Raw genomic sequence first — 12,424 nt, 5'->3', positions numbered from 1 at the left:
CGCTCGCATCATTTTTTTTTGTCAACAATCGCTCGCATCATTTACAAAACAAAACCAAAAAGGTTGAATAATATATATATATATATATATATATAAATTTGCATATTCCAAAAATAGGAACAACCTTTTCTCATCAGCAATAGCTCAGAAAAAAAGTATGAGCGCGCACAAAAAAATATTAAATCCAATCCAGTCCAAAGCCTCAAGGACGAACAAAAGACGAGATGATCAACATCACGAAAAGAAAAAAAAAAACAAGAGAACATCCAATCCCAAAACTGGGGGATGGAGACAGAACCACAAACAAACAAACAAACAAACAAACAAACCAGATTCTCTTCTATTATAATTAGACGAAACCAAGTTAAAAGAAGACCTCATATTTAAGCAAAAACCCAGACTGAACAGAGATTATTCCTCTTTACTTAGGCACCTGAGTGAGAGACCGGCGTTGTCTCGAACTTCCCTTCAGTGAACATATGGTTGTACTGTTGAGGCAGTGCATGTTCCACCTACATTGTTGTATAATAAAAACATTATGAGCATGATTCCTTTATTGAACAGTGTCACTTCACTCAAACATACACAAGTCCTTGGTTACAATAAGCTTGTCATTAATGAATTCTGAATTTTGGTAGCACCCACAGTAACTAGACTCGAGAAATATTTCGTTTCTCGATGTATAAATCCCAGGAATACAAAGAGATCAATTGTCATGGTTACAAAGAGAGGAAAGACATACCCAATCTCCATCAGGGGAAGCACCAGGGACCATTACATTTATCTCACTCGACTTAGCTGTTGTAATAGCTGTCTCCAATGAGTCTTTGTTTAGGTATAACTGACAGCCAGTTGTGTTGTCCACAGAGACTGTGGGAGCTGAACCCTGAAAGAGCCATAGATGACGTATAGACAGAGCAAAAACATCAGTGTTCACGGAAAAACTGCAGCAATTAGAACTACATCATATGTTTTTTGGCCATTATGATAGAAAACATACCTGGCATTGTACTTCAACGTTTGTGCAGTTCACAATCTCAAATGCAGCAACAACATCCTATACAGACATGTTAGACTTTTCATTACTAGAAATCGCCTCTCTGAATAAAGTGGGAATGTAAGAGGAAACAGTATTGTCCCACTCACCGTGAAGACAACACCCATTTTGGTGCATTTGTCAATGGTGATGTTATTGACTTTTCCTACAGATACGGAAAAACAGTAAGAAACTCGAACATTATTTTAGCAATTGTTCAAACTTTTACAGTAGAACTGGAATGCCGCAGAGTTACCTTGTATCTGCAAGACAGAATCTTTGCAACCAAATACATACACAGACTGTTTGGAATCACACTCGCTGATAACCAAGTCCTTCTTCCCAATTTGGTTCTCAACAGCCCACCTAATAGTTCAGCAGAAGCCATATTAGAGTACTTCTACCATAGTTTGAATTTGCATCATTTAGTTGTTTGTTAGTAAAAAAAACCCACTTGCGACCCATTTGAAGTTCCATTTTCGGTGGTCCAGTTTTCGAAACGGCTGGTTTAGTGGTGGTACGAGTTTCCTTCTCAACGGCACTCACTGCTCCAGATCTATCAGAACGGTTCTTTGTCTTCATATCATCCGTCACCTTTTTAAGACCTGTGAACCAAAGAAGGAATAATAAGCTACTTGTGAATCACATTCCAAAGTTTCAGAAAAATATGAAGCCGCACGCAAACTCAAACGTACCTGAGGTCACAGAACCAGAGCTGAGCTGCTGGAAAACAGCAGACATCCCTTGCTTCTGGTTAGAAGAAGATGACGGCTTCGAAGACTCAGAACTAAAGAGCGGTGCAGATGGTGCTGGGGGAGGAGCAGGAGCACCAGGTGGACCCTTTGCAGGAGCACTAACAGGCTTCCCTGCCGCATTCCATACAGGTCCCAAGGCGTAATGACTTTTAACATAATCCCTTAAACCAGGTAAGTAAAGCTCTTTCAAGGCCTTAGCCCACTCCACATGATCAGCGTCTTTGTTACGGTACTCCACCAAAACCTAAAGAAGAACACATAGCTCCTCACATGATTAAAAGAGCAATTTAAGCATATACAATCCGAAAAAGCAATATGTTTTCCAGAAAGCATAGAAAGAGCATCATCCACCTTGTTGCTATAGAACTCAGCCATCTGCCAACTTTCTTCCACATGAGCTATTGGCATACTCATACCTTTTGCAAGGAAAATATTGAAAACCACATCACAATCATTCACAGTGACAGATTACCAAAAACATAATGGCTCAGCTTAGCTTACCACAATCTTTCCCGGTGAAAGCAATCCAAGCCAATGCAGATAAACTATCAGAAGCAGCCTTAAGGTGATTGAAGTAATCATTCCTCTTTCCTTGAGTCATAGCGTCAGCTTTCATCGTAACATCATTCAACGGCTTGAGAAATCCAGCTAATCCAGCCATGTCAGGCTTCTGCTCAAAATCAAATCCAATCCAAATCCATGAATCGATTACAACTAGTGTTAGCAGGATCATTGTATGTTCCCGTTTTACCTGAGTTTGCTTGATGCGAACAAGCAGCTCCTTCTGCGCGGCGAAGGCTTCGGCGACGATCTTCGTCACGTCGAGAACAGGTCCGCCGATCTTCTCAGCCGCGGTGAGAATCCTGCCGACGCATTGCGAAATCAGATCGTCGTAAGCCAGAATCGATGGATCAGAGGCCGCGGCGACATTGGCGCCGGAAGAGAAATCTCCTCCGCGGGAAAGAGTAACTCCTCCTCCTCCTCCTTCGAGCCTCGTAACCGCAGCTTCGAGGCGCTTGATCAAACTCTCCTCCATTTTCGCTGAACAACAACAACAGATCTGGATGAATATCGAATTAGAGTGGGATAGTGTTGGTGGGTTTCATGATTATGGAAAAGTCAGGAGAATGTGTGATGCCACGTGGCGACTTTTAGGATGATTACCTGTATAGCAGGTGGTGGAGTGGTCGTGGTTTGGAGGATTAATCGATTGACCTCATATAATATTGATTGACCCGAAATCGATTCGGTTTATATTTCGGTAAAACCGAAATAGTTTTGGTTTACGGTACGGTTCAGCTTTGAACCCTTATTAATCTGAATACCAAACACTTTACAAAGCAGAGCAAACTACTGAGTTTTGGTTTGGTTTTGTTTGGTCTAGTTAAGTAAACCAAAAGATAAAATATGTTAGAGCATGAGTAAAAATGGTAGGAATCTCAAAAGAGGATTTACCCAAAAATATGTTTTCTTTTGGGCATAGATTTCATTTATGAGAGTTTATACAATGGCATTGGTAAAAGAGAGTCTTGTCAAAATCCAAACGTATCAGTTGCTTTGTTTTTCAGCTTAATTGATAAAGCTAAGAGATAGAAAAGTGAAGAAACTGATAGGTTTCTAATATCAATAAATGCTTGTAATCTCGTTCAACTCCAACCTTAAACTAAACTTATCTATAATAATAAAGCTGAGTTTTCTCTCACCTCAGCCCTCCACGTCAGCAAGCAAATATGGGCATTTTGCGCCACCTGTCACGTAAAAAAAAATAACTACCTAATTTTTAGTTCACAAGATGATTCTGAAAAATATTATGGACTAATATCAAGGTTTGTTTGTTCAAGCCCATTTGTTTGTCTGTCAAGCACATGACGTCTTTCATCCTAGCCGCCTCCGATTAGATTCTTGTAACGTCTTCTCTTTCCCATTAATTTTCTCCTTTAATCAGACCATTAACATCGTCATCCCACTCGCTGCATTATTAATTCGAACTCAGACTCTTCGTTACCTAACCGGCGAACTGTCTCTTCATACACTTAGAAAAATTTTATGATTTTTTGGTGATATTCTTTCTTTTTTTTTACAGATTTGGTTTCGTCGATCGAGTGCGACTCGACTTGGGTTTGTGCTTTCGGTCCGTAAAAAAACAAGAGCTAATCGGCAGTATTTATTCAGGTTTGAATTTTCCCAGATTCCAGTCTACAATCGTGTTTGAATGGCTTCTGGATTTTTAATATTATTATTGGTTTACAGTATTGGGGAGGTGAAATCCAATCCCTTCGCTTCGCGCCAGGCTTAGCAACGCAAGGGGAGAAACAGGCCTGAGAACGTAGATCTGAGAACGTATGCAATTGTAGAAAATTGATTCTTTTTCTTTGAGTAAAGTCATGGCTTCTCAAGCATGCCTCCTCTATTCCTCCCAGCATGCCTCACATCTCTCTCGCATCACATCTCTTTTGCAATATGTGGCTATCTGACGGCTCTTTGTTCAATCGCTAATACCACTCAAGAATCGTATCTCAAGTATGAATTAACACTCTAATTTCTTTGCAGGTTTAAGACAGTCAGAACTCAAAGCTACATGAAGGGATGAGTGAAAGAAAAGGCAGTGCCTCTCAATGATATACGAAGGTCAAAACGGTCAGTTGACTAAATAAGGAGAATGTATCCTCGATTAAATCGAAGCTCATATCAGATGTGGTGTATTACTGTTCATCACCATAATTGAGGTTTGTGAAAAATTTCTTTTATTTTCATAAGTCAGAATCAGTTTTTTTTTTTCTTCTGGAAAAGGAAATTTTGGTTGAGAGACATTTCACGATTTACATAGCTCGAGAACAACTTTTTTCAAGCAAGGTGATGACTCTGTAAAAAAAATTCCAAGCTATTTTATTTTGACAACTATACATAATTTTGGTTTATTTCTTCCTGGTCAGATTAGTAGATATCTCTAATGCAGAAGCTTTGATTTTTGTTAAGCAGCCAACAGGACAGTTGATGCTCTATGTTTCTTCAAATGCTGAAGATTTTTCTTACAAAGCAATTATAAGAAACAGAAAAACTTACGTTAACTTGAACCATTGGGTTTGGCTTTGCTAGGAACCATATCATACAATGATGCTCTTTTCATGTTTCCTGTTAAGAACTACTAGATTCTCTTTCTCAGGAAGCGACTCTTTTTCTTCAGGGATACAGCTTCTGCATCGAATGAAGCATTTTATTAATCAGGTCTGATGATACAAAACTCTTTGTAGCATGGTTTTCTGCCTCTATGTATCTGGTCCTCTCTTATCTAAGAGATAGCTCACGAAATATGTCTTTAATTGAAATCTCATTGTAGATGTTGGCTGAAGAACACTGGTGTAGTGAATGTGCAAATCATACGATGGCGTCACTTAATGAAAGGATGTAGGAATACCAATGGCAAGTTGACCGAGAAATATAAAATCAACTGATTCTCTAGCAGGGGATGTCATGAGAATACCTTTTGTACAGAAGCATACTTCATATCTTTATACTGTTTCTGTCTTGCTCATATTTTATACTATTTTGTCTTATAAAATACATTATCTTAAAGAATAATAAACGAAACATTGTCGTTTGTGGTTTGGACCACTGAAACAATTTATCATATATCATTACTTAAGATATGTTTATGGCTTTTGACTACTTCCAATAAAACTTATTACAAAAATGTTTTTAGATCATTTTAATTGATTTAGGAGTCTCCACCCCCATCAACCATGGTACCTTTAAATTACTTTCCATATTTTAGGTTAAATCATTCATCATAAATTTAGCTAATACCAGCTACGTTCATGTCAAGATCAACTTTAGGTTAGAGCATCCTCGATGAATTTCGATAAGGTTTTCAAATTTCCAACTCTATTTTCTTATAAGTGTTTACTTAAGAGCTTAAAGTGATAATAGATGTATGTTTCAAATGTAACAGATATGAAAGGTCTCAGGTCTGTAATCTTCTACTTAACCAATGATCAATACATTTACATATGTTAATGCGCTAATGTATCCAACGTATTTTTAATGTAATACCTAAACATAGAATGCATTCATATTAAAAGTCTCTTACCTATTTTAAAATTATTTATAAAATAAACAGAATATTTACTAAAATTAAATAATGAACAAATTAAGATATTCAAATAAAATATAGCTTCAATATTTACTGAGCCAATGTTATTAGTCATCAAATTATAAATTTTGGTATTCAAGATATAATCTCTCAAATAATTAAACTAAATTTATCAAATATTATAACAAGTTGAATGCATAAAATAAAATCACATTAATGTTTAAGTTAATTTTTTTTACTTTAAAATTATTACAATTTATAGACAAAAAATGGGTCGTGATGGCACATCATCTTTAGTATTCTAATATTGTAACACCCCATCACACAAAATTAAATCTAACTAATGAAACTTTAATTAAAAAAACAAAAAATAATAATTATGCTCATATAAACCTAGCCAAAATATATATAATAAAAAAACATTTAGCAATATTCTAAAAGTAATCAATAGCAACTGTTTTGAAAATTATAATCGGTTATATGAAGTAGATGGTCTACTTGATCATAAAATATTAAAACATACAAACATACTATAAAACAATAATATTAACTTTTTAATAGTGTCTACTTAACTTAGAGTCTAAATGATAACATAGAGAACAAGTGTGAAACAATTGTGGTGTGGTCTTAACAATAATAAAAATATACATACATATATATATATATATATATATATATATATATTTATGTTGCTATTAACAGCGGTGCGGTTTGGTGCAGTACGTTTTGTAAACATTCAAAACTTTATTTATTATATTCTACTACAGTAATTCAATTTTTATTTTGTTAGCAGTAAATGAAATATATATGCTAATAAAGTTATCTTTTTCTTTTTTCACAGACCGCCACGTCAGTAGGGAGGGTGGACGTTTTTGGACACGCAGTGGCTCCTGAATCTGCAAATTATTTTTTTTGGTTATGAAAGTTATATGGACCGTCTACTTACGAAATCGTGAAAGCTGCAACAACGGAACCTATCTATGCTCTTTTACTTGCGGCCATACTTTCCTTTTCTACTGCATTGATCAATGGCTTTGTACAAACATAAGTTATCCCATATGTAGAAAAATTCATCTATGATTCATCGTTATTACAATTTATAAGGGGTTTCTTATGTTCCAATTTTCTGTTTTATTTACAAACTGTTTTCGATTTTCGTTATTATTTTCAAACAAAAATGCTTTTCCTCTTTTACTAATATGTTCTATTGCTAGAGTTAGTTTCATACCAAAAATCAAATAAGAAGAATATATGAACAAAACTTCATCACACACGTTTAAATTCAGATTACTCTCTAAAATAAAATTTCAAGAGCGTTCCTTTCATATAATGTCCACATAATACTTAACACTATAAGTATGTCTTATAAATAAAACATCAATTTTACTATATGTTTAAATTCCAACTAACTTTGTTACGATTATCAGATTTTTATTATATTTTTATTGAATCCATTAGTCACAACCACTTATGCTATTTTACTTTGAACTAAGTATCTTCAAAACAAAGTAATACACTATGGTCGCTAACCACTATCAATTGGATCATAAAAAAACCAATCTCTTTCAACATATTTTTATTTTCATATTTTAGAACATATTTTGTTTACTAAGATTATAAAATGAATTGTGAATTCATTTAAGAAAAAACATATGAACCCGGCGCGTAGCGCCGGAATACCACTAGTAGGATATATTAAAGTCTAAGAAAACTTGAAAGCTCAAGAAATCTAATACTGACACATTCTTTAGAGTTTCACCGAAGACAAGAACTTTTGCAGTAAAGGCAAAATTGACAAAGTCTATGTTCAAGGATCTATTAACGTAAATTCTATCAATATTCATGATCAACCATCCAAAAGCACGGCCCGAACTACCAGCATTCCAAGCACCATCAATAAAGTAGACATAGATACTTGAAACTTGAGCAGCAAAGTGTAGTATTGTTGGATGGAGAGGAGGTTCTCGATGACCATAGTTGATTCCAAATTTTACTCATAAATATATGTTTAAAAGTGAAAAATAGTGTGATAAATTAGAAGTGTTCTTAAAAAAAATGTGATAAGAAAAGATAATGAAAGTATCTTGTACAAATATTGCCACATATCCGCTTTTAATGATGTGTTTTCATTGATGAAAATTTATCACATTAACTAAAATATTTAAAATAACAATTTAATAATGTCTAGAGGTTTTAAGTTGAGATTAAAAAATACAAAAGCTTAGAGTAACATCAATGTTGAGTTTTTAAGTTGAGTATCTAAATAATAAATTATTATTATTTTATAAAATAATTAAAATTTAAATTAAAAAAAATAGCATCAACTATTATTGATCTTGCATGTTCAATTCCCAATGTGTACTCCATTGATCTTGCATCTGCTGCAGAAACAAAGAGATCCACCAAATTGGAAGATATAAAACTCATTTGAAATCGTCTTTGCTACCATATTGAAACTGTGCATCCCAATCAGTTATAGTGGACATATCTTGTGTCTTTATCAGTTGTAATGGTGCAATAGGGTATTCTCCAATCATCACGTCTTCACTCGCAACATCGACATTGATGACAAGAAGACCAGAAAAATCTAATTGATTCTCCATGACTACACCTGAAAACATTAATGAAGTTCATAAAGATCCTTCAGGATAGGGTCAAACATCAGTCTTAACAGAACACATATGGGTTTGCATCCTAAACCAAGGACCATAATTTTTACCTGTCCTCACATGATCTTCAAGCATGTTTTGCGGGAAATCCATTTTGGCCTATAATGTTCCATTTTGGAAAGATTTCCCCAAAATTAGAAGAATAAGAAAAAAATAACACTATCCAAAAAGTGTGATGTATTAACACTTAAATGACTTGTGAAATTCCATTACTAAAGCTTGGTACAACATGGATGAAACACTAGAGTAAGAAGACAAACACACTAAGTCTCATGAAACGATTATTTACATGAAAATTACAAACTTTATTTTAGTTTTTGATATTTGCACGATGGAAAGGGAAAGCTACAACTTCAATCAAACATGTAAATAATTTTTTCCGATCATTTCTCTATAGATACTATTTTAAATTATGTTGCAACGGGCTGAATCTATGAAATATATAACTGTATAGTAAAATAAAAATACAAAAGCTTAGAGTAACATCAATGTTGAGTTTTTAAGTTGAGTATCTAAGTAACAAATTATTCCTTTTTCTAAAATAATTAAAAGAAAAAAGAAAAAAATAGCACCAATGAACTATAGACACATAAGCAAATGGGGTTCAACAGAATTTTTGTAAATTTTTATTATTTTTTGTAAATTTTTGTATTTAGATACTTTTGGTCATCTTACTTGCTTTTCTTTTCTTTTTAATATTAAAATATTGAGACTCCCACCTTCTATACTTTTGTTGGAGGTCCTCTTATTAACAAAAATGTATGGGTGTCACAGCACAATTGGGCCAAGCCCAAGCCTATTTCCACGTCTATTCTCGTGAAGATTACTATTTCTTCCTATATATGCAATGCAGCAACGGGTTGAAGTTTCAAACTTTTTGATATGGATTCAAATCGAACTCTCCGTACATATTCCATCAGTTAGCCCATGCACATGATGCCACATTCTTCCACGTATTCATCAAATGGCGACTTCTCTCTGTTTTTTAGTTATATCAAACTCCACCCAACATAACCAGGAGAAAATAGTGATAATTAAAAACAAACCCTCACGGTTTCTTCTCTTCAATCGTGTATATATACGCACACACACTCATCTTGAATCCTCACCAAAATAACCAACAATCTCACATTCCTTTTTAGTAAAAATCTCCCATGGACGACAACGTACAGATCCGTAAGAACGTCAAGCTATGTTATCATTACCTCATCACTCACTTTTTAAAGCTCTTACTTGTCGCTTCGCTGACGGTTCTGGTCATGAACATCTCCCGGTTAAGCCTAAACCACCTTGCATTCATTTTCCTCGTAGCCGTTCTCGGAACCACTCTCTTCTTCATGTCCCGACCAAGATCAGTTTACCTTGTTGATTACTCCTGCTACCTCCCTCCGTCGAGTCTCCAATTTACCTACGAAAAATTCATGAAACATTCTATACTGACTAACATTTTCAACGAATCATCTCTCGAGTTTCAGAGCAAGATCCTAAAACGATCAGGTCTCGGCGACGAGACTTACCTACCTGAGGCTATCCACTACGTCCCTCCGCGTCCCACTATGGCCGCGGCACGTGAGGAAGCGGAGCTGGTGGTCTTCGGTGCACTCGACAGTCTCTTCGAGAACACCAAAGTCAACCTTAAGGAGATAAGTGTTCTCGTAGTGAACTGTAGTTTGTTTAACCCAACGCCTTCTTTATCCGCCATGATTGTGAATAAGTATAAGCTTAGAGAGAACGTGAAGAGCTTTAACCTAGGAGGAATGGGATGTAGTGCTGGTGTCATCGCTGTTGATCTAGCTAATGACATGTTACAGTTATATAGAAACACTTACGCTCTTGTGGTTAGCACGGAGAACATAACTCAGAACTGGTACTTTGGTAATAAGAAAGCCATGTTAATACCTAACTGCTTGTTTAGGATTGGTGGATCCGCGGTTCTGCTCTCCAACAAGAGTTGTGATCGTAAACGTTCCAAGTATAAACTTGTTCACACGGTAAGGACTCATAAAGGATCTGATGAGAAAGCATTCAACTGCGTGTATCAAGAACAAGACGAGACTTTGAAAACAGGTGTTTCTTTGTCTAAAGACCTGATGTCTATAGCTGGAGAAGCTCTTAAGACGAATATAACCACTTTGGGTCCTCTCGTTCTTCCCATGAGCGAGCAGATTCTCTTCTTTGCGACTTATCTTGTGAATAAACTGTTTAATGCTAAGAAGAAGATGAAGCCTTACATGCCGGATTTCAAGCTTGCGTTTGATCATTTCTGTATACACGCGGGAGGTAGAGCGGTGATCGACGAGCTGGAGAAGAGTTTAAGGCTTTTGCCGAAACATGTGGAAGCGTCGAGAATGACGTTGCATAGATTTGGTAACACTTCATCGAGTTCTATATGGTATGAGTTGGCTTATACGGAAGCTAAAGGAAGAATGAGGAAAGGGAACCGGGTTTGGCAGATTGCTTTTGGAAGCGGGTTTAAGTGTAACAGCGCGGTTTGGGTGGCTCTTAGGGATGTCGAGCCATCGGTTAAGAATCCTTGGGAACATTGCATCCATAGATATCCTGTTAAGATAGATCTCTGATCTCATAAGAACCGGTGGATTGGTTTGTAAATATGGTTTGTCCTCCATGTTCCGGAAGACTTGCTCTTCTTATATCCTTTACTATTCGGTAAAAGAAAAATCAATTGGGTAAATGTATGTACAATAGAATTTCTATAAATTAATACTCGATAAATTAATAAATTAATAAATTAATAATCTCTATAAATTAATAAATTTCGCCGGTCTCAACTTATGCCGGTTTAAAATTAACACAAATCGATAAAATAATAAAATAATAATTTTAAAATCTTTTTATGTAAATATATAGTCTCATTGAAATTATAAATTAATAATTTATATATATACATATTTTATATAAGTAAGAACATATTATTATATTATTTGTTTTATATTCATAATGGAATTTTCTTTATATTTTTTTAACACTTAATATAGTTTAGATGAGATTTAGTAATATTATATATAAAACCACATTTAATTTTTATGCAATATATATTATATGCACCAAATAACATAATAAAATTAATATAAATGTCAAATTTCAAAAGATAACAATTAATGTCTATACATTAAAATAAAGTATTTTTTATCTTAAAATAAATATATCTTTAAACAAAAAAAAACTAAATAAAGAAACTTTTGTAAATTAATATCTCTATAAATTAATAAAATTTCAAAGTTCCAACAATATTAATTTATAGAGGTTCTACTATATATGTGTTTAAAAGTAGCACGTAAATTTACCAAAAAATTAAAAACACAATATTGACATAAAATTCCAAAAATTTCTTGGAAACGGGAAATATAATAATGTCTTTGATCCAAATTCCAATTAACAAGTCTTCTAGGATCTGATTGTAAAATAAGATTCTTAAGATTAAATTTAGCTGTATTCAAATGATCTTATTCCGGTCATATATGTTGGCCTTAACTAAACTTCCACACATTTGTTTACTGATATTCGAGTATAAACTTGCGGAAAAACTCATTCCCGAGAAACACTGATCCCATAATTAGTCAGAGTCTATGTCGGTTTAGCCTATCATTGCTAAGTACAAAAATTCTCTCGAATTCAATACACATGTTTCATATATTTAGCCCTGTTCATTTAATATTACTAGCGCATTTTTAATTTAAAAATTTGTAAACTTTTTTGGTCAAAGAACATTTTGTAATTAGAGACAGAAATCTAGACTCTTTATTTCGAATAATAATAATAAAGAAGATATTTTGGGCAATGAATTTATGATGTTATGTTTATATAGTTTATTTCATTTTAAATTGAAAAGCATTATTTTTATCGAAATGAATCT

At 34.3% G+C, this 12,424-nt stretch overlaps 2 protein-coding genes and 1 long non-coding RNA gene across 4 annotated transcripts; 2 read left to right on the top strand and 1 right to left on the bottom strand.

Moving 5' to 3' along the window:
* Positions 1 to 105: 105 nt before the first annotated feature.
* LOC106361028 (cyclase-associated protein 1-like) lies at positions 106 to 2,891 on the bottom strand. Its single transcript, XM_048738844.1, has 10 exons — positions 2,543 to 2,891; positions 2,293 to 2,461; positions 2,143 to 2,207; positions 1,732 to 2,035; positions 1,491 to 1,641; positions 1,293 to 1,402; positions 1,147 to 1,202; positions 1,001 to 1,057; positions 743 to 886; positions 106 to 512 (listed from the first exon to the last, which is right to left on the bottom strand). Exons 1-10 carry the CDS (start codon positions 2,825 to 2,827, stop codon positions 426 to 428), a joined length of 1,428 nt encoding a protein of 475 aa, XP_048594801.1. The 5' UTR covers positions 2,828 to 2,891; the 3' UTR covers positions 106 to 425.
* An 843-nt stretch (positions 2,892 to 3,734) lies between these two features.
* LOC125577389 lies at positions 3,735 to 5,389 on the top strand. Of its 2 annotated transcripts, XR_007315817.1 has the most exons (5): positions 3,736 to 3,963; positions 4,042 to 4,131; positions 4,342 to 4,517; positions 4,955 to 5,016; positions 5,129 to 5,389. It is a non-coding gene; the product is annotated as an uncharacterized LOC125577389 (long non-coding RNA). The 2 variants fall into 2 exon arrangements; XR_007315818.1 differs by having other exon boundaries at positions 3,735 to 4,131.
* A 4,249-nt stretch (positions 5,390 to 9,638) lies between these two features.
* Positions 9,639 to 11,210, top strand: LOC106358934 (3-ketoacyl-CoA synthase 17-like). Its single transcript, XM_013798715.3, has one exon. It carries the CDS (start codon positions 9,705 to 9,707, stop codon positions 11,127 to 11,129), a length of 1,425 nt encoding a protein of 474 aa, XP_013654169.2. The 5' UTR covers positions 9,639 to 9,704; the 3' UTR covers positions 11,130 to 11,210.
* Positions 11,211 to 12,424: the final 1,214 nt, after the last annotated feature.

The sequence above is a fragment of the Brassica napus genome, chromosome A8 (assembly GCF_020379485.1).
Source record: "Brassica napus cultivar Da-Ae chromosome A8, Da-Ae, whole genome shotgun sequence".
Taxonomy (NCBI): Eukaryota; Viridiplantae; Streptophyta; class Magnoliopsida; order Brassicales; family Brassicaceae; genus Brassica; species Brassica napus.
This window is presented reverse-complemented; position numbering and strand designations above follow the sequence as displayed.

Excerpts from the sequence above, each read along its gene's own strand:
- LOC106361028 (XM_048738844.1), bottom strand. The coding sequence starts at position 2,827 with ATGGAGGAGAGTTTGATCAAGCGCCTCGAAGCTGCGGTTACGAGGCTC. Across the intron at positions 2,036-2,142 it reads CTGAGTTCTATAGCAACAAG|GTTTTGGTGGAGTACCGTAA; the intron begins GTGGATGATGCT and ends GTTCTTCTTTAG. Across the intron at positions 513-742 it reads CTTCCCCTGATGGAGATTGG|GTGGAACATGCACTGCCTCA; the intron begins GTATGTCTTTCC and ends ACAACAATGTAG.
- LOC106358934 (XM_013798715.3), top strand. The coding sequence starts at position 9,705 with ATGGACGACAACGTACAGATCCGTAAGAACGTCAAGCTATGTTATCAT.